The sequence below is a fragment of the Phycodurus eques genome, chromosome 18, assembly GCF_024500275.1.
Source record: "Phycodurus eques isolate BA_2022a chromosome 18, UOR_Pequ_1.1, whole genome shotgun sequence".
NCBI classification, from domain to species: domain Eukaryota; kingdom Metazoa; phylum Chordata; class Actinopteri; order Syngnathiformes; family Syngnathidae; genus Phycodurus; species Phycodurus eques.
Window position 1 is genome coordinate 14785792 of NC_084542.1, and position 21906 is coordinate 14807697.

Consider the following 21906-nt stretch of genomic DNA (forward strand, 5'->3'; position numbering starts at 1 on the left):
GAAGAATTCCTCAAAAAAAGGCTTCAACTCAGAAAACAAAGAATGACACCTTGACTGCTAGCTTGATGCTAACGCTAATGAAACTATATTTTGTAGTGCTATAACCCGTTAAACAACATCAGAGAGAGCAGAACAATGGTCACAAATGGTTTAATTATATTGGAAAACGTTTTTTGTCTTTTTTTTGGGCGAGGGGCTGGAACAGATTAATGGCATTTCCATTCATTTCAAGGGGAAAAGATGATTTGAGAGACGTGTTTTGAGTTCTAAGCATGGTCACAGATTGAATTAAACCTGTATCTCAAGGCACGTTGAACACGCTCCCATATGGTTGACTTTTGGTGTCCCTCACAACGCTGAAATGTTGGAAAATGATCCATATTTGACGCAAAATACATTTATACCTTCTTTTAAGCGCGGCTTGTATTTTTTGAAAATAATCTTCTTATTGTACTACAGTTTATCGTCACATCTTTGTGAATTTTTTAGCCAACGATCATTTTTGAAATTGTAATGTAATATTGTAAAATTGTAATCGTAATACAAACAGCACCCAACCTTTCGTGACAAATGTGATTGTGAAGCAAAAAAAAAAAAAAAAAAAAAAAAAGTGAATTTATTTCCAGCGTGCCAGAGCTTGGGTTTTATTTAGTGAGGTGTCGTCGGAGGCCGACAGGAGAAGAAGAAGAAGAAAAGTTCCTCTCTGCTGTCCCGCCTCAATCAATATCCCATTACGCCGCAAAGCACTCGCAGCACACAAAGACAAATAAGACCATAAATTACTACAGCTCCTCTCTCTCTCAGTTGGCTTCTTGACTCTGGGCTGGTTTGGACTATTTTGGGTGTTGATGAGACGACAAAAAGAAGCGAAGATGGCGGAGAGGAGAGGCCCATCAAAAAAAGAGAAAAGAAAGAGTGATCCATGCAATAAGACAATGTTCTTATGGAAGTTTGTTTTAATTGAAAGCATCTTCACAGACATGCAGCGTCACTGTACAACACACACGCACGCACGCACGCACGCAGTCGTATTTACATATCACAGTGACTGATGGGTCAAAATGGATGCCAGCAGGTTTACACTGTCGTATTCCAGGTGATTTCATGGCAATGACGAGGAATCATATTCTTTTTTTGTTTCATTTTATAGCCTCCGTCTTTGTAAAAAAGTAGTCTTTTTTTTTATTATTATTTGAATTTTTTCCCTCAATGTCGTGTGCTACAATAAGTGTGTCAGACACACATCAGCTTCATTGGCTCCCTGCAATAACAAAATATACACTCAAATCATAAAATGACGACTTCATTTATGTTAACATTATTGGTTTCATTGTATCATACAAAACCAACTATGTTACTATAATTTAAAATAATAATTATTATATTCATATTTTTTTTATTTTTAGGTATTTATTTTTGATGTAATTTCATTCATAAATTACACAACAGTGTGTAAATAATATTGTGCACTTAATTGGTTTTACAAGTATGAATTGATTTGAATTTGAAAAGTATGAATTATATTTCTATAATTTTTAAACAAAAATATAAATACAGCAATACGTGTTATATGGACTTTTAAAAGTATTATTTAATAAATATTAAATTGTATATATTTTAGTCATTTTCCTAAATTTATTTTTGAACTGTATATTATTTGTTATAGATTATACATGTAATAATATACATTAAAAAAATAATTGTGGCTGTCAAGCAGAAACCAAATATGGGCCATTTCATATTTTCTCACAAATCGATACTAATGATGCAATTTTCCCAATGTTGTCTGTTATTTTTACGCATTGTAACCAATCTTAAGTTTTGAAAATAGCCTGAGAGCAAATCTATGAACTCCGCGTCAACTGTCTGAGAAGTGCTGTAAAACTCCACCTCTTCCTCACTCCGTGGGAGGCTCGCGGCATTTTGTCTGATTTAAAGTCTCGATATTTTTGGATTTGTTTGTTTTAGACAATATCGAATCAAAATAGTTAGGTTTGATACATTTGAGTAGGCTTGTTTTGTTAAAAATGGACCACTGTCGTGTTTCGGTGCAGAAGGAAAACTGGTCAGCCACAGAGCTACGTTTGTGTGATGACATCACCGTCGTTTGTGTGATGACATCACCGTCGTCATTAGCTTCGGTGAAGTCATTAAGGCTTTTTGTCATTTTGGAGATGCGAGGATTCTGCCCAACAGCGACGAAATGCTAATGGGAATATATATCAATATCATATACAGTAAATTGTATGTGATTATCATAGTTGGTCATTTAAAATGTGTTGTTTCAATAATTCAATATTCATATTTTAATGACTGATGATCTCTTGAAAAAGTTAAATATCTTTTTTTAAGTATTTTATTTTTTAGTTCAACTGACAAAACAAAAATTACATGGAAACATTTCATGGGCTAAGGTCTAATATGTGGTGTTTTTGTAATTATATTCATAAATAGTCCTTATATGAATGAAGATAATATTATATTCAATAATTTCAATGAATATTTTTATTGACACAAAAACAAAGTCAAGTTGCCATTTCATTGCATTTGAGTGTATTTAAGTAGATCCCTGTCAACCGCCGCCTTTCTTTTTCATGAAATAATTTTTAAAAATTAAGAAAATGAATGAGAAAAAAGGCCACACTCGACAAAAATGAATTGCAATCAATAAATAAATACTTTAAAAAGTCCATAGAAAATGTCTGACATTACCCTTTTTTGCCCGTTTAATGGAAGTTCTGTCTACAAAGATAGATCATAATAATAAATATATTTAGGTTTTTTTTGTTTGTTTGTTTTTTTTTTTTTTGTTTTTTAGTAACAGCTGGGTTCAAGTGGGTTTATTTGGGATATTTAATGTGTGCGTGTGTGTGTGTATGTGTGTTTGTATATCTATTTATTAATGAAAAAAAGTGTATTATAAAGAGTAGGAAAGTCTATTGAATACTGCTCATATCACAATGGCTACCACACCATCAAATACTCAAAGTTATCAAAACTGTACACTCAATCTTACAAGTTGCTCTTCATTAAAATACAAGCGCAGACGTCGCGCACGGCAGAGATGGACTGAGGCCCCGCCCACAATCTCGGGGGTCCGCTCAGGTCCTCGAAGGGGACGAAAATGACCGCAGTCCACTTTGAGTTCCTTATTTTCTTGGTACTTGTGTGTCTTTTCTTTGTATTGGTTAGCTAATCTAAGTCACGGTTACGAGTGTGAGTGTTGACAGGGGGCGGGAACCACAAAAGTGTGTGTGTGTGTGTGTGTGTGTGTGTGTGTGCGTTCAGCGGTGGCGGTAGTGTCTCATGAGGGGCACGATGCAGGACGGCGGTCCGGCCAGTTTGAGGAAGGGATGCTGGAGGAGCTCCTGCGCGGTGGCTCGCTGGGAAGGCTCTCGCACCAGCATCAGGTCCAGGAAGGAGCGCAGCACCGACAACACCTGCGACCACAGGGGGGGTATTTTTTTTTCTATATTTGTATTTTTAATTTTTATATTTGTAGTATTTATTTCTACATTGTATTATTGATTTGTGTATGATTTATTTGTACATTTTTAATGTATCTTTTAGCATGTTTCATTTCTTTAAAAAAAAATTATATTGTTTAATATTTATTTTTTGTATTTTATTTGTAACCTTTATTTTTACATTGTATTATTTATTTTTACATTTGAAAATAATATTTTGACATTTGTATTATGTAATGTTTATTTATTTGTACATTTGTACAATATATTTCTAACACTTTTTTGGCATTTTAATTTTTAATTTCACATATTTTTCTTTATTTTTTATATTTTTAGTATTTATGTTGCCATTTCATTTTTTATTTTTAATATTTGTATGTTTTTGTTTTTTTTTAGATTTGTTTCTTTTTTGGTAGTTCAAAGTTTAGTTTTACATTTGTTTTTCAACTTGTGTTATATATATATATTAATATTTATGTCTAAATTTGTATAATCTTTTTTTTCTTTTTTGTCATATGATCAATTTCTTTATTTACATAGTGTTTATATTTGTATTATTTCATTTGTACAGTTTTTTAGTTTAGTTTTTATTTGTTAAATGTGTAAATTCTTGAGATGTTTTAATAAAATGACAATATAACAACATTATACTTTAAGTAAAATAGTTTTCCTATGTGTCTTTAGATTATTATTTCGTGTCTCATTTCTATTATTTCTTTCTATATATATATATATATATATATATATATATACATATTTCTATATCGTTGATGTTTATTTGAAAGTATGTATTTAAACATTGCAGCGTTGGCAACCGAGTTAGCTACACAATTAGCCAATCGAATGCTAACGAACACGTATGTCGTGAGTAAATATCACTTGGTAAATGCCGACCGCGAACCCAACCATTCTGAAACGATTAATACAGAAATTAGCACCCTGGCTAGCTGCTGGAACGTCGACAAACTGTTCAGCTGAACAATTAGCGCTCGGCACGGCTAGCTCACGCTCACCTTGTGCGACTCTTTTAGCCGCGGGGGCAAGTTGTCGCGTATCCTCCTCATGGCCTGCAAGGGGGGCTCGTTGAAGTACGGGGGCTCGCCGTCCACCATTTCGATCACCATGATGCCCAACGACCACACGTCCACCTACACGCGCACGCACGCACACACATCATGCTTCGTGTGTTTACAATATTAGCATAAAGTGAACATCGTGTAGGACGCGCTCAAGAACCGCCCGCAATACGAGAATATCTCATAGCGAGAGACCATCTAAAACACTTTTTTAACACTCCCACACACTTTGAACACATTTAGACTTGTAAAAACACACTTTTTAAACACATAGTAAACATGTAAAAAATTGTTAGCATAGAAATTAATGTACGTATTGTAGCGTCTATGTTGGAAATTTGGGATGCGCAACCTGTTTTTTCGGGCCGATGCGAGTATAAATATTCACACGTTTCAATGAACACGATGACAAATAATTGTGAACAAAGACCTTCTTTCTGCCGCACATGAGGATTCGCCAAACTGCCACACTGTAGCGCCAACTACTGGCAAGGAGGACTGAGTTGAGGTCACATTTTTCTGTCTTACTATAAGGCTGGTATCGGTAGCTTTCACAAGTACCCGATACCGTGAAATAGGGTCAGTATCGGCCCGATACCGACGCCTGGTATCGGTGATTGACCATCGCTTGTAAAAACTCAAATTTACACGATATAACGGTATTTCCACGACAGACGCATTCCACCAAAAATATCTACGATGTAGTGGAGCCTTGTACAACGCAGGTGTGTGCGTGTGTGTGCATGTGTGTGTGTGTCACCTCTGTCCCATAAGGCAGTCTGGAGATGACTTCCGGCGCCATCCAATATGGCGTCCCCACCAGCGACTTCCTCTTGGGCACCTCTTTGGACACTTGGGCACAGAAGCCAAAGTCGGACAGCTTGATCTGCAAAAAGTAGTTAAATCATGTGGACAATTATTCCATGTCAAATTTTAAAATTAAAACCAAAAATGTAAAAAAAAAAAAAAAAAAAGCTGTAATACATTCTTAATGTTCATTTTGTGGGTATTTCAATGTGCACTCCTCTATTTTATTAACATAAAAAAACCCACTTCAATTAAAATTACAAAATATGCAATTATTAATAATATTTTGCTAGTTGAGTTTAAAAAAAGTAAGAAAAGTGCTACAATCATTTTATGAGTTTCAAATTCTGAATTAAAAAAAAAAAATCAAATACTGTTTTTGGGCCTTTTGTCATATAGTTGACTGCATTTTCCTTTGTATGCCATCACAACTTTATTTCAAAGAACGTTTTTCACAATGAGCATTTTAGCTGAATAGCAAGGGGCTTACATTTCCAGCCTTCTGATTGGCTGAGCTCCACCTTGTTGGCCTGTGCACGTGTTTGGCGAGCGTGTACATTTTGTAGATATTGTCGCGTGCGTGTACGCGCTTACCCGTCCGTCGCTGGTGAGCAGGATGGAGTCGCTTTTGATGTCTCGGTGGATGACGCCCTGCGTGTGAAGGTAGCACAGCGCACGCAGCACCGACAAGCACACCGTCGCGATCTGCTCCTCGTTCATCCTGCCGCGCGCGCACACGCACACGCACGCGCACGCACACCACACACACACACACACACACACGCACACGGTGTGAAATAGATGAAGTGTCACGCATGAGACATGAAACAAATGAGCCTTCTGATAATGAACACATTGAATGGATGTGCACACACGCACGCACACACGCACACAACAAAGGTGAGGATCATCGAAAAACAGAAGATTGTTGTTCAATATAACAATGCAAAACATGTTCATGACAATTATAGCAACGTTGAAAACAGCACCCACGCCGCGCACACTCGCAAAAATGCACGTTACCTAAAGCCTCGATGCCAAGATAAAATCATTCTGTGTGGCAATCTCATCGAACTCAAGTATTTGTGTTTGCCAAACATAACTCTGTCTTGGCTCTAAGCTAACTTTTTTAGTTTTTGTGCTTACCAAAGATAACTCTGTACTGGTTAAAGCTAAGATGACTTTGTCTTTTCCCTAAACTAACTCTGAATTAGCGTTAAATTGACTGTCTTTGTGCAACGCAAATTAGATTTTTTTTTGGGTGCTAAATTTAGTCAACTTTGTCTTGTTGCTTACGAAGGACAACTGTCTTAGTGCTAACCTTCACTAACTCAGACTCTGTGCTGAGCTAATTTAGTCTTTTTTGTAGTAAAATAATCTAACTCAAATCTTCGTGTTTCCCTAAACTAACTGTGTTTTAGTGCTAAGCTAACTCGGGCGAGACGCATTTTAGCATTTTTTTCCCTGTAAAGCCTTTAAGGAGCACTATTGGAGACTAAAATGATCACGTAGGCTCACTTTAATGATGCACGACCGTGTTGAATTTGTCAGGTTTTTGTTGTTTTTTTCTTTGTTGTCCTTTATGAGAGAACAAAGTGTAAGCAGTCTGGTCCTCAGCACGCGCCAACAATCCACTCAAACGATTGGAATTTAAGCACCGAAACAATAAGCGTGGAAACTCATGAACACACAATTAGGGTAGTAAAGTAAAAAAAAAAAAAAAAAAAGTGTTGCGAAGGACTTCATTCCGGAGCATCTGTGTCGTGTTCCTCCAGTGCTGACGTTTTCGTCGCTTTAAGAGGGGACAGCACCACGAGCCCCCAGCATTACATAGTCCATCTGGATTCCCACTCCAGGCACATTTGACCAGAAGTCACACACAAACAATGACGACATTCTTCAAAGTGTTTGCTCGTGTATCTAGTTCATCCAACGTGTGATAACCTGTGAACACAAAGGCCATAAAAAATACATCCAACTTTTGTGCTACGGCCACTGTCTCACTGTTACCGACTTCCCTTAACCTTTTTGAAAAATGTCAACGGGTCAAGTGACATCTTTCCTCGGTAATCTTTTACATTTCCGAACAAACTTTCCTCCAGGTCACAGGAGAGAGATGGGAAATGGAAGGGAAGGTTGCGAAGGAAAAAACGGAATCCGATGAGGCACTAACTCCGGCTTCGTGCTTCGCTCTCTTCGTGCTAAACTAAGTTGACTTTAGCGTTCGACTGTCCTGCCTCTTTAAACTCGGAAGGCGGGACATTTCGGAGTCGGTGACGTTTAGATGATCGGGGGGAGTGACATTGGCATCATTTCCTTCCCTTAGCGCCGCTCCAGCTCAAAGACACCCGATTGTTACTGCAAAGCGCATTTGTTGTCTTGGGTATGTTGTGCGCGCGCGCGGTCCCCTACCTGGTGTGCGTGACGATGTCGGTGAGCGCCCCTCCCTCCAGGAACTCCATGACCACCCACAGCTCGTCTCCCACCAGGTAGCTATTGTACATGTCCACCACGTTCTCATGGTGGTAGTCCCTCATGATCACCACCTACGCAGACACACACGCATAGGCCTACATATAAATATACCTGTCATTTAATATTAGCTCTTCATCTCGATGGGAACGCATTCGGGAGTTTTAACCGTAACAGGATTACACGTGCGGATTAAGCGGATTACAATGAAACTAATGAGCCGCCGAATCGACGCCCACCGAGAACACAAACGCACACACGCATTTACAGCGTGATGCTGCCTGATAAAGGAAATCCCAACGTGTGCAAATACGACAACAGCTCTCGTCCCTCTTACGCGTTCATCTCTGCGTATATTACGGATACAATATATCGTATGATATACTGTATATGTAAAATGTAGTTCTGTTGAAAAAAAAATATATTTGAAGGAAGACAATGGGCATGTGACGGTAGTGGCACCTCGTTGAAGAGCAGCTCCCTCCTCTGCTGCTTCCTCAGGTCCATCTTCTTGACGGCCACCTGCTTTCCGCTGTGCTTCTCGCTGGCGATGCACACGATGCCCGTGGAGCCCTCGCCGATTTTGATGAAGCTGTCGAGGTACTCGCGGGGGTCGCCTGACGATACAGTCCACAACTACATTTTATTCCCCAAAAAATAGATAAATCATCCACAAAAGCAGTGATTCTCAAAGTGTGGAACGAGTACTACTAATGGTACGACGGCTCCCTCTAGTGGTACGCACAAGAATCACACAATTAAATTAATGAATTTCCTTTTTTTTTTTTTTTTTTTTACTTTTCAATTACAGTAAAATGTTTAAGCACAGTTCAGTTATATTTAACTTTCAAATACAATACCATTTTATTTAGGCATCCACAGATAACACCTTTTTTCAGACTGAGTACGAGTAAAAGTAAATCCATTTGAGTACTCTCCAATAGGAAGTACCGATACTTTTTAGAACAACAACTTGTCATTATGACATGAAAACACTAACAGAATAAATTGGATATTAGAAAACAAAAAAATCAATCACTACAACTGTGGTTGGTTACCTGGATTGACTACGAGTTGCAGAGCGGCTCGGAACTGCTCGTGAGACACCCTGGAGGGCTGAGTGTCGGAGCTGGAGCCCCACGAGGGCGGAGGGTACGCCCCCGGGGGGATGTAGGGTGACGACGGCTGGGAGTACGCCCCCTGCGGGTGAAACGCAGCAAGAGAGAAAGCGAGAAAACATGCAAGTTGATTATTAGCGTCATCCCACCTAAAATGGACTTTTACGTTTCGAAGGATAAATTCCCGACTTTGCCTTTTTGGAACAGTCAGCCCATTCAATACAGTAAGAATCCACATTTTATCGGTTTTACAGGGGTCGGCTTATTTTTACACTTGTGTGACACTTAAGAATGAAATGGGTTACGTGAGAAAAAAAAAAATCATTGTACAATTTCTAAAGGTTTTATGGTGGTCAGAGTTGGACCCTGGAAGTGTAAACTTATAGAAAAAGAAATACTACTAAAAAATGTTCCAAAAAATATGAACAAAGTGAATACAAATGATATAAACATGAAATGAATAAGAATATCAAAAAAACAGTTGAATAAAATAAACACTCAAATAAATACCATAACAATACATATTAATGAAAAGTTAAATAATAAATACGAATAAGTTGAAAGAAAATTAAATAAATGGATAAACCAAACTACAAATGATATATGTGAAACAAAAATATACGGCATAAATAAAAGAATGAAAATACTGACGCAAACAGTTGCTAACCTATAGTTAATAATTAAATAATATACAAACTAGAGCAAAAATATGAAAGAAAAATAAAACAATTATAAATAAAAGCACAGTACATAAAATGGAAAAATACTAAACCAAACTAGGTAAATAAATACTGTGAAAATAAAAACCCAAATAAGGATTAAAAAAAAAGCAAAAATTGATCAAATATGAATTACAAATTAAATAAGTATTTGTAAGTATTGAAAAAAATGAATAACAATAAAATGAAATGAAATACACAGTAAAATAAGTACTATAAGATACATACTGCACAGTAATAAAAATAAAAACAGTAATTAATAAAAACAAAATAAAATGTGAACTTTCGTCAGGAATAAAACTTTCAGTACAATGAAGAGTTTGGTTATGGGGAGCTGGACGGCGTACCTGCGGGGTGTACGGCGGGCTGGGCTGGGACGGCGGGTGGTGGTAGGGCGACGGCTTGTAATGGTGAAAGACGGGCGGGTAGGGCAGGTGCACGGGCGGGTAGCCGGGGGGCTTGGCGTGGTTCTGAGGTAGCTTGAGGGGGCCGCGCGGGTACGAGTCCCCGGTCGCCGCGTGGGGGCTGCCGTCCCGTGACGGACGCTCGTAGTCGCCCTGAGTTGCAAAATACACTTATTACAATTATCAGTGAAGCACGTGTGAGAGCTAAAGCACTAAATATGCATTGGAAGGATTAGTCATGGAGTTAATAATGTGATTTCGGTTACTTTTTTTTTTTCTCTTCCATTTTGTCGTGTTTCTGACACTTTTGGATAATTAAACATGCACCGGAGCAATTGAGCGCCTGGGAAACAACGTAACACAAGTGTCAATGAGGAACTCAACGAGTAACGGATTCCTCATTCGTTCGCTCTCACGCGTCCACTCACTCTCACAGACACACACAGAGGACAGGAAGAGCAGGAGGATCAGTCCTGACGTGTTGGGATGGTGTATAATTACACGGTGTGAACTTTTATAATCAATCACTCAGAGCAGTGGAAGGAGGCGGTGGTCCACGCTGAACCCCCGCCGGCTTCCCGCTGTATCGTTGCCTGGCTGGCTGTCAGCCAAAGGGGGTCTCCTGATCCATGTTGGTTAAACGCGCATTAATCTGAGTTTGGCAGGGTAATCAACAACCTAACTCAAGTGTGAAATTGAATTCGGCGGCGGAACACGGTCGAGCCCGCTTTTATGCTAAGGCTGCAAAAGAGGAAATAGAAAGAAGAAGGAAAAAAAGTGCCGCAACATCAATTTGTCACCGAGAGCTGCTGCAGAGAAAAGGGGGAGAAAAAAGAGAGAGGGACTGTGTGTTTATTATCACGCGAGAGAGGGGATAAATAAAGCGCGTGCGGGGCTGCGTGTTGGTGACACTGAAGAAAAAAAGGAGGGCCGTGATTTCCAAGCGCAGGGATGAGCAAAGTGCAGCCCGCGGGCCTCATAAGGGTCACGTGCAAATGCATTCAAGAACGGAGCGGCAATGCTTTACGATACATGATTAAGAATCCCTATTTGCTACGCATTTTGGTGATTTTCTTTCGAAATTTGGTTCATTAAAATGCTTTCATTCCTTTGTCTGTATTCATTTATCTTTTTAAAAAATATATATATAGTAAAATTAGGTACTATTAGTAAGAATTGACATATATGCATGAGGCGTTTTTTTATTATATTTTTAAATGTTGCGTAATTATGATGACATTAACTAAAATAAATAAATAAAACATTCCATTTATTTGATCTTATTGATTTTAGATGCATTTATTTGTCATTTGTTTCGCTCATTAAATAATCATATCATTGGTTGATTTTTTTTTAATTTTCAAAAATGTTACATATGCATTTAACTATATTTTCAATTATTTTAATTCGAAATCGCTAATAATAATTGTAATAAAAATAATAATTGTTAGTCGAATTCATGATAATTAATTATTAATCTATTATTAAAATAAGCAACTATTTTTATTCAGTCTTTGGTTAATTAATTATATTTAAATTATAAATAACATTAATGATGATAATGTATTATCATTTAATTATTAAAAGGCTTTAACATATTTTACATGTATTTATTCTTTTTTTTAAGTTAACTCATTAAATAATTGGTTATTTTTTGTTCATCCTCACCAAATATTAGTAAACAATACATATATATTTAATGTTCCTTTTTAATGAAATAAATAGTTAATAAATTAGGATTAGAATAATTAAAAATGAGAAAAGCATATTTTTTTCATTTAATAATTGGTTGATTGATTTTAATGAATTGATAATATTTCTTGTTGTATTTATATTTGTTGTGCTTGGGTTTTTTTGTAATGATAATCGGACTTTGAACAAAAAAAATATACATATAGTACAAACACATTTTAAATAAAAACATATTATGCTAAATCATTGCTGAGTGTATTAAAATGAAATGAATTCAAAATAATACAATTAAGATGAGTTTTTGTTCAAATGATTTCCTATATTTTACATGCTACTACTGCAGTACAATCGTGCATCGCTTCCATTCTGCAATTTTTTTTTTTCCCTCCGTTTGAGCGTCTATTTAGTGACGCGTGCAGGTTAAATGCTTTTTCATCAAGGCGCCCCGGGATCCACATCAGCAAACCTCCTGGACTCGCTGTGTGGAGGAAGAGGAGGAGGTACAGTACCAGTGCCGCAGATGCCATCGAGCTGCGCGGCGGCCTTAATGGAGCACGGAAGCGAGCATAAGGACCGCCCCCCCGGCCACCGCACCCCTTCCCCCCGTTGCAGGTTGACTGCACCGCTACCTCCCGCCCGCACTGAAAATACTCCAAAAGTCGCAGTACAAGCGTTAACACTGCGGTTCGGCTCGGTTTGTAATCGGAAATCAGGATGGCGGATCAGCAGATTAGCATCATTTCAATAGCGTGGTGACACTGTGGAAGGCGAGAAAGGATTCAACAACAAAAACAAAAACGAGTCCATAAATTGCACGACAATGGTCGACTTTTTGTGAAGTGAATTCAGAGCTTGGTTCTAAATACGTAATACACGTTGGACGATAAGGGCGGAAAACGTGCAAAGACTGAGAATACTGCAGTGCTCAGCTGTGGAGGTATCGCGTTAAACTGTTCATCATTTCAGTTGTCCTTCATTTCTTTTGGGGGGGGGGGCGTGGCTAAAATGACACCACGTGACACATTTTGGAGCCTTCAGTCGCGTCAAGCATTTGCGACGTGTGGTTAGCTGGTTTTAGCTAGCTTTAGAGCGCCTCGTTGTCGGCCGTGAGTGCGCACACGTCACGGAGAGAAGGCGGAAGAGTGACTGATTTTTTGTTTCTTTGGGCTTTGACTAAATATGACCATTAGGATTGGACGATATACTGTTTTTACTCGTTAGTATTTTTGTAGTATTTTAAAAATAGGTATGGTATAGATTTTTTATGTTCTGCTCAGTCCAATTTACCTTTTTTTTTTTAGACCTTTTTATTCTCACTGACTAAAAATAACTACAATATGTGGGCGATATGGACTCAATATACAAATATTTTCTAAAAATGTATTATATTTTATAATATTAATTTTCACCAACCATTTCTAATACACCTTCCAAAATTATTTTAAAAAATGCTTTTTTAATCAAATAGGTACAACAATTAAAATGAATAAATACATCACAAAAGGTGGAGATTCACATTTTGAATTAGGAAGTAAAGATTTCACTTAGTTTGTGGTCATTTTTTCTTATTATTCCTGCAAAATTTTCACTTTTAGTTTTGTCCCTTTTATATAAAAAAAAAAAAAAAAAAAAAAAAAAAAAGTCGCTCAGCACTCTTGTGGAACATGTTATAATGTTCAGCTTTGAATATGATTTCCTATAATATAATGAACTTATTTTTACTTAAAAAATGACGTTTCCTTTTTTTTGGAGCGTGTTCCTCATTGTGCTCTTACATAACAAGCCCATTATTCACATACAGCATATTATTACTTAAATGTAGTCTTGCTCTGGGACGTCTCTTTATTCTTTTTGTCGTATACCTCGCTTGCCCTCTTCCTCCGTTCCCCTTCACTCCGCTTTCTTTCCGCTCTCCCCGTGTTCAGTATGTCACGGCTGCACGCTCGAAGCTTTAAGCGCTAATTGATCCGACGGCGGCGCGGGAGCGAGAAGATGTCCATTAATGTCGGCAGGCAGCCCGGACATAAGATACTTTAAATAAAGAGTGAGCGTGCTGAGATACCCAACAGGGAACTCCCTGGACACTTCAATAGGTACACCTACACCTGTAGTTAGTTTTAGTTTCAGAGATGTTTTTCATATTTTTAAGCACATGAAATGGTCCAAATATTCATCCATCCCTTTTCCTCATAAGGTCGGCGAGTGAGCGGGAGATGATCGCAGCTGACTTGTGCGAGAGGTCGTGTTTTCACCTGTGGACAATTTAGGGTCTTCAAAAACGGTGAGGCACACACCACTGCAAAATACAACAACAACAAAGACACGAATCAATAGCGGATACGGCGTTTACCTTGCCGACGGTCTGCGAGGCGCCGAGGCTCTCCGACAGGCGCGGGTACGTGTAGGAGCTGTACGGGTGGGCCTGGGCAGGGTTCTTGAAGGGCCCGCCGGCCGCATAGGGGACGTTGGGCTCCTGGAGCCCGGAGCCCGAGCGGGACCTCTGCCTGATGGCCGGCGTGGGGCTGGTCTGCATCACGTACGAGCTCTTGGGCCTCTTGTCGTAGTCGTCCCGCACGCCGCCGTAGCTCCACTCGCTGTCCGGGTAGTTAATCTGCTCGCTGCGGAGGGAGGCGCGGGACGGGGTTCCCACCGACGTGTCCCGGTAGTCCTGGCTGGACGAACCGCCCACCGACGCCCGGTAGTAGCCGCTGGAGCCCACCCCGCTCCCCACCGTGGAGGCCACCTCGTCCGTGGAGCGCCCCTTGCTCTCCAGGTAGGTGTGGTAGTCCGGCGGGAGCTTGCCGTAGTCCAACTTTTGGGGCATGGCGTCCGGGTAGAAGGGGCTGCGGATATGGTGCGAGTGGCCGTTATGCTTGGTGAAGCGGTAGTGCCGCCCCACGCCCCAGTCCCCGTCCACGGAAAAGCCCGGCTTGTCCAGAGCGTAGTCCCGGCTGCCGGAGGCGTCCAAGTCGCAAGAGTAGCGCGAGTAGTAGTGGCCGAAGCCGTTCTCCTCGGGGCCGCCGTGGCGTGCGCCCGCCGAGGGCCTGGCGCCGGCGCCCGCCTGGTGCGCGCCCGGCGGGCTCTCCTTGCGCAGCGAGTTGGAGCGCGTCACCGAGATGTTAGTCGAACTCCTCTAGCAGGCCGTTGATGGACGCGTCTTTGGGGGGCCGGTTCCCCCGCACGATGGTCTACGAGAGGGAAAAAAAATAAAATAAAACTCCAGTAACCACAATAACAAAAGGGGGCGGGGGGGTCGGGGGGGGGGGGGGGGGCGACGGCAGGCCGGTAACGATGGGGGTGCATTCCATTTCAGTTCAACTTCAGTCATTCCAGTCTGAGAACTGAATGAATTGAAATCCACAAGGGGAGACAATTTCAATTCCTTTGGCTTTGGGACAAGTATGAAGTCAATCATCACTTGCAATGAATGAACAGGCAATCCTCAAGCTGGAGTTACACGACATGCTTCAAGTCACACAATTTATTCCTTGCTGAATTTGTTCTACTCGGTGGCACCGTTCGGATAGCCTGGCATTGAAATTAAGCCTAATCTGTTCCATCCATCCATCTGTCCATTCATCCATCCATTTTTCTACAGTTAGGGTCGAGGCTGAGTTGAAGCCGATTCCAGCTAACTTTGGCCAACACCCGGGGTACACCCTGGACTGGGCTTCAAGGTATACCGCGGTTTTTAAAAAGTCCAAAAAAAATGTTAAAAAGTCAAAAAAAAAAGGTTTCAAAACCGCTAAAATTTTACATCAGCAGTCTCGGCTGTTATATTGTTCATTTTTTATTTTTGCGTCATCGGTACAGGCAGAGTGACACGAGCGCTTTCCTTCCCGTTGCTGACGTGAGCAATCAGTGATCTTCCGCAGCTCGGTAGCGAGAGCGCCACCCACCACTCATTGACAAATTCCAGATTGCGATAACATATTACAATAATGCTGTCTTGAAATTAATGTTTGGAACCATCTACGGAAATTAGCATGTCGCCATTTCATGAAATAAATAATATAGACTCACTACTGAGGTAGAAAACCACCAAACTACTTGCTACTAGCACACTAGCATGGCTAACACCAGTTGGTTTCTGCTCTGACTAGGGCTGGGGGGAAAAAATAAATACATCTAATAACTACAAATAAAAACGTTCTGTCCGAAAGACAAAAAGCGTCTGTAAGTGTTTTTTAAGACACTGTTAGATGTGTAATGTACATATAACATGCTAAGTATAAGTGAGCTGAAAGGTGGTGAGCGTTTTTTGACTTAAAATGGTAATCACTAGCACGCGAATGCTAATCACGATTGCTAACCATTTAGCGTTTAGGATTTTGTTGTCTCAAATTCTGTACACCGAAGTCAGTAGAATGCATGTTACTGGTAAAAAAAATATATATTTTTGAGGGAGGGCGATTGTTATTTGATTAGTCGATCAATAATCAACAGGACAATCGATTCTAAAACTGTTCGATAGTGACAGGCGTAGCTCGCACGTTACTGGACAAAGCGAAGAACAGCAGAGTAGCTACTCATTTTCTGAGAAAAAAGTACTTTTATTGTTATTTTTACTGGATTTCTTTTTTTTTTTTAATGTTTGATAACGTACCTCCGGAGAGCGTTCAATGGAAAAAGGTTATTTACACAAACATTTGAAAATAATACATCTCAGAGCTGTATTTGCAATACCTTCATGCCGCGATATTTTTGCTCTGCCATTCTGATTCTAAGTCCATGGATTTTTCATTTTCTTTGCAAACTGATTATCAAGGTTCGGTCTGATTCTTACTAAATGTGAACTTTTTCAGGCTTTACCCACGCCACACGAAAAGCCTCGGCTTCAGACGCTAACAGGAAGCCGGCGGTGGATCCGAGCTGCCCCATTTCCCTCGCGACGGATTAGCTTCATTTGCAGTGGGCGTACCGGGGGTGATGCGTCGTCGTCGTCGTCGTCGTGACATTGTGCGCGCGCGCGCACACACACGCGCGCGAAGCGAGAGCGATTAGGGGCGCACGCGCACATGTGCCGGGGCGCAGAGGCAGCTTAAACATCAGGGGTGCTTCTCATCCCCTCCTACCTCGCGCTTAAGCCCTTTACACGGCGCTGTCGCGGTGAGTCACGGGAAGCTAGTGCTGCGCTAGTAGTGGATCACGACGCAAAAGGCTCACTTCAGCGTGTAGGGAGGGGAAAAAACGGAGCGAATCCAAACACAGCAGGTGCTTGTTTGTACAATTATGTTGCCGGAGCACCGTGTGGGTTGATTTGGAGTTAGTGCATAACATACATGATTGTCAAGCAACAGAAAACTTTCCAGGGTAGGCTTCTCCATTGTGTGTTAGCATTAGCATTAGCATTAACCCAGCAGACTGAAAGGCTAAGCTATGTGGTTGTTTTCAATACAAAGCCTTGAATTGTCTTTGTGTTATGGTTAGTTTGACAATCAACTGAAACGTAAACGTCAATTGTGAAGCCTTTTTGTGGAGTTGCGTTCACTGCCGCCATCCAACGCTTGAGTTTGCGCTTGCAAATCGAAGCAAAACAAACAAATCCGCTGAACGATGACACAACCGTATGTTTTGGGAATTTTGTTAAATCTTTGAAACCGTATTTAATTGGGGTTGCCTAAGATGACACAGTTAATCAGATATTTATATTTCAAATGACACCCTGGTATTCTTCCGAATGTATACTTTTACCTTCCCAAAGTTCATGCGTGGCATTTGCTGCCTCTCGTTTTCATGTCAATTTGGCCCACGTGTCAGCGCTAATACGTGTGAAATCTCAGTATCGTGGATATAGTACAAGCTCTTTAATACAGCGGCATATTTGAAAACGCTGGCAAACACACTGAAGCGCATGAAAGCCGCTAAATTAGCTGTCAGCCGGTGCGCCTGTTTTGATTCCCCCTGGGGAAGAAATACTGCGCACACAAAGTTGTTTTTGTACACCTTTTACAGAAGAAGGGTGGGTCAGAACTCTTCAAATTTTGCAGGCGTGTTCATCCGGGTGAAAATTTACATTTGGGAGTGGTTGATAGGTAGTGTAACCCCCTAATAAATTGAAGAAGGAAATCTGCCATTTTGGTTTTAAGCGAATGAATCTAATTTTCTATTGGTGGTTTTTTTTTTTTTTCCCTCCGTGCACTTTCTTCCCTACTTTGGATACAAGGCAGATAAAACAACACAAAATTGCGAAATATTTTAGTTTGCGTCATTGTGTGCGTTTTACCATTTTACCAAATTACCATTTGCTTTTGCGTTTTGTTACTTGTTAGTAATGAAGTGCAGTTCCTGTTCAATTAGAGCAAATTCAATTTCAACGCAATTGTTATTCCCGGTCGGAGGCGTGGCCTGACTAGTCGCCACGCCAGCCGTCAGCGAGTTCTTCGTTTTGACGGCCTGTCACGCCTCTCTGTCACGCTCTTGTCACATGTGCTGAGGCAGGAGGCGAGAAAGCGCCGATGTGCTGACACAAGAACACATCTGTGCGTCTTTAAACACCTGCACCCCCCCCCCCCCCCCCAAAAAAAAAAACACCCCGCGCTCGAGTCCTTCATCCATCTGAGTGTCGACACGCACGTCGGAATCTCCAGCCTCAATGCGGGGATATAAACTACGTGTGAACACGACAGTCGAGAGCTTCGGGATCGTCATCGCTCTGCGGCGTTCAACATATCTGATCACAAAGGGGAAGTGTATCGAATACGACCACGGATGGAGTTTCTTGGGGTTTGGAATTTCAAGAAAGGGTTTGATGGCATTATGAGGTACTGTTGGCAAGCAATCACGAGTCGACAATTCGAAACATCCAGTTGCTGTCAGATTGGGTAGTGCGCTAAAGTTTTAGTAATGTCATGTCATTGAAGTGGATTTCCTCCACTCCATTTTCTTCGCAGCAAAATACAGAGGACAAGACGGGACAAAAGCGGAAGAGGAAAAAGTGTCTTTTTATTGCACATTTTGTCGCAAAGAAAATGAAAAGCATGAAAGGAAGGTACAGGACTAAACAAAGATGGAAAAGAAGAGATTTACTGTTACGGATATGACGCGGCATTTACTTTCCGACAAAATGTTCAGCAGTTCTTTTGTTTCCACTTGGACATGTTTGGTAAAATATCGTTTTGTCCTGTTTTAAGACAAATGTTCACACATTTACCTTAAATTAAGAAGGAGATGGCGTCATTTCTTTCTCTACATTTCTGCAGATTTCAGCAATAACAATACACAAACGTAGCATCAGGATGCTTTTTTGCGACATATTGTCATAACTTGAGGGCCTCATTTGTTCACATTTATACACACACTTTTTATCACTACCTTTAGGCTACTAGTGCTCATACATATGTTTCAGACAATAAACTGAGGAAGTAGCGTCTCTCTCCAAGCAAAGCCCCGCCTGAGGGTCCCCCGCTACGAGCTGCCGAGGTGACCTGAACTGCAACGAGGGGCGGCTGCGTCAAGCTGGGGGGGGGCAGGATGGATGCTCTGAGGGGCGCCAATCAATCACCGTTTGGAGCACGTGCTGCAGTGCGTCCGCCGAGCTTTGCCTGACAGAAACGGTACAAAACGGAACCCCCGCATTAGGCTCACCCCCCACCCCATGTTCCATCAACTCCCCCGACACAAAATGGGGGAAGTAAGTTGACCTGCCTTTAGAGGTACTTTCAGATCTGTGTTGTGTCTGCAGTGTGAATCGCAACGCTCGACGTCGGATCAAATTAATGGATAGCGGGATGCCGCACGATGCCAATGTCCCACTTCGCTGGGTTCTGTGTAAAAGGCACAGGCGGATAAGTTCCGGAACTCGAAAGGGGAACTTTGCAATTTAAAAAAACGCTTTGTCGTAGGTTAAAACAGCCATTATGACTTGACAGGAGTGCATGATAAATATGATAATGCGAAAATTTTTTAATAAAATCATCAGTCTCTGGCCCCATCTTGTTTCTTAAATATACAAGAAACCACCACATTCTAGGAAAATCAGCCAATCAGAGGCAGAACGCGTAAGTTACGAGGTCGCGCACTTGCGGGTCACCGCGTCAAAGAGCGCAGTAAGCCAGGTGGGATGCCGCCAATGTTGTTTCGCAATGCCGGGGAAAGGGTGTGTACCGTCGCAATGGCGCACACGTCATTTTATTATGTGCGAAAGTGCCCAAAGTCTCTGGGTTCTGTGTAAAAGGCACAGGTGGATCATTTCCGGCTCTGATGCAGACACTTTGCAGGATCTCGGCGTTAAAGAAGAGGCAGCCAATCAAAACCTCTCACTTTTGCGCTCGGCAGAGTTAATAATCATGAAGTCGTACATCTGCTGTTGCGGCTCCGATGCGGCACTCTCTGCGTTTACATGCAGGCTAACTCAATTAGCGTTCAGCACTGACCATCTAATAAAGTCGCGAGTGGCGGCTGCACGGGAGGCAGAAACATGGCTGCCAGAGAGAGAGAGAGAGAGAGAGAGAGAGAGAGAGACAAGGTTAATTGGGTGCCACATCACTGTCGAGATCGCGCCTGGAAATCTTTCCATTAATTTGAATTAGAGGGCTTATAGCGAACGGCCTCCGCCGAAACCGCCCCCTGTAGTCCTCGGAGCTTTACGTCCTCACGGCGCCGCGAGTCGGGTCGCGCACGGCGTCGGCTCTGACAGCGGCCATATTTCACCGGTGTGCCGCGTTGGCCTGTCCTTTAGTGATAAGCTGTAATAGATCTGCTCGCCGTGGCCCGTTCAAGGTAAGTACAGCAGAAGGGAGGAGGGCCCGAAGAAACGGGGGAGGGGCAGAAGCAGGGAGAGGACAGGACAGGAAATGAGAGTGGAGGAATGACAAAAGAAGGACAAGAGGAAAAGGGCGGATGAATGGAAAGGGTGAAGATGAAAGGAGAGGAGAAAATAAAAGGAAAGGAACTAAAAAGAAAGGACTAGAAAGGGGAAACCAAAAAAAGGACAAGAGGGATAAGTAAAGGAAACTGGTGAAAGGACAGGACAGGAAAGAGAAAAGAAAGGTACTGAGGAAATGAAAGTACAGGACAGGACAGAAGAGCAAAGGGAAAGAATGGATTGACAAGGAAAGAAAAAGGGGGAGCTGGAGAAGGGAGAGAAGAGGACAGGAAATGAAAAGGACAACGCACAAGGATGGACGAATGGAAGATGAAAGGAAAGGACAGCAAAGGATACAAGGGAAGGAACAGGGAAGAAAAGAAAAAAAGGACGAAGCAAATGAAGTACATGGGAAAAGGAGTGTCAAGGAAATGAAGGAAAGGAAACGGAGGAGAAAAGAAGGGAACTGAGGAAATGAAAGGAAAGTAGGGGACAGGACAGGAAAAGAAAGAAAAGAGGAGAAGCGAACAGAAATGACGAGGGATAAGGACAGGAAAGAAAAGGAGATGAAAGAATGTGAAAAAGGAGAGCAAAGGACAGGGGAGTCAAGGAAACGAAAGGAAAAAAAGAAGAGGGGAGGAAGTCAAATGACGCTCGAAAGGAGTAAACAAAGACAGGTCGGAGTGGATGAAATGAAAAATGTGCAGAAGGAAATAAAACAGGACGAATGACACAACAAAGACAAATGAAAAGAGGGAGAACAAAGTCTACTTTCCCCGAGAAAGAAAAGAGGGGGAGGAGGAGGAGGAGGAGGAGGAGGAGGGGCATGACAAATGAGGCTCGTTGGGGGAGATGAGGGAGGATTAACCTTGCCGCTAATGAAGGCAGCATAATTAATGAGCGTGGCCTTCTCCGGACTCCCGGCTGCTTTTGCGGAGGCCGCGCTACGTTGCTCGGCGCCAACGGGACGGGCAGGGACGCTGCAAAGTACGGCCTTTTTCGGGGCGCACTCAAACGCGTCGGCCAATCACAGCGCTCCGGCTCATTTTTCAGATTTCACGAGAAAAGATCAAAAACTCCAACGGTGAAATCTGAGCGCACTAAAACGTTGGCGCCGATCTGGCGTCATTTCTGCCTCCGCCGCAATGCATGATGGGAATAGGAGTACAGTACTAATGACCGCCATTCCTGTCAAACAGTAAATACATAAACAGTGAAGGACGTGACCAAGAAAATACTGGTCGGGCACAGTAGGCGCGTGGGAAATTTCCGGATTTCCATATTCCCGTTCACACAAACTCCAAAGTATCAACTCCATCCGAAGCCGGGAAACTACTGGATGGCC

At 41.7% G+C, this 21906-nt stretch overlaps 1 protein-coding gene across 1 annotated transcript in view; it reads right to left on the minus strand.

Moving 5' to 3' along the window:
- Window positions 1–938: 938 nt before the first annotated feature.
- The window catches only part of pak5 (p21 protein (Cdc42/Rac)-activated kinase 5), a 54076-nt gene continuing 33108 nt past the window's right edge, over window positions 939–21906 (minus strand). The window contains 10 exon segments of the mRNA XM_061704257.1: window positions 939–3440; window positions 4481–4615; window positions 5304–5429; window positions 5945–6071; window positions 7763–7896; window positions 8285–8439; window positions 8881–9022; window positions 10007–10216; window positions 14106–14876; window positions 14878–14943. Coding sequence (XP_061560241.1) covers window positions 3285–3440; window positions 4481–4615; window positions 5304–5429; window positions 5945–6071; window positions 7763–7896; window positions 8285–8439; window positions 8881–9022; window positions 10007–10216; window positions 14106–14876; window positions 14878–14943 — 2022 coding nt within the window. The 3' untranslated portion in view covers window positions 939–3284.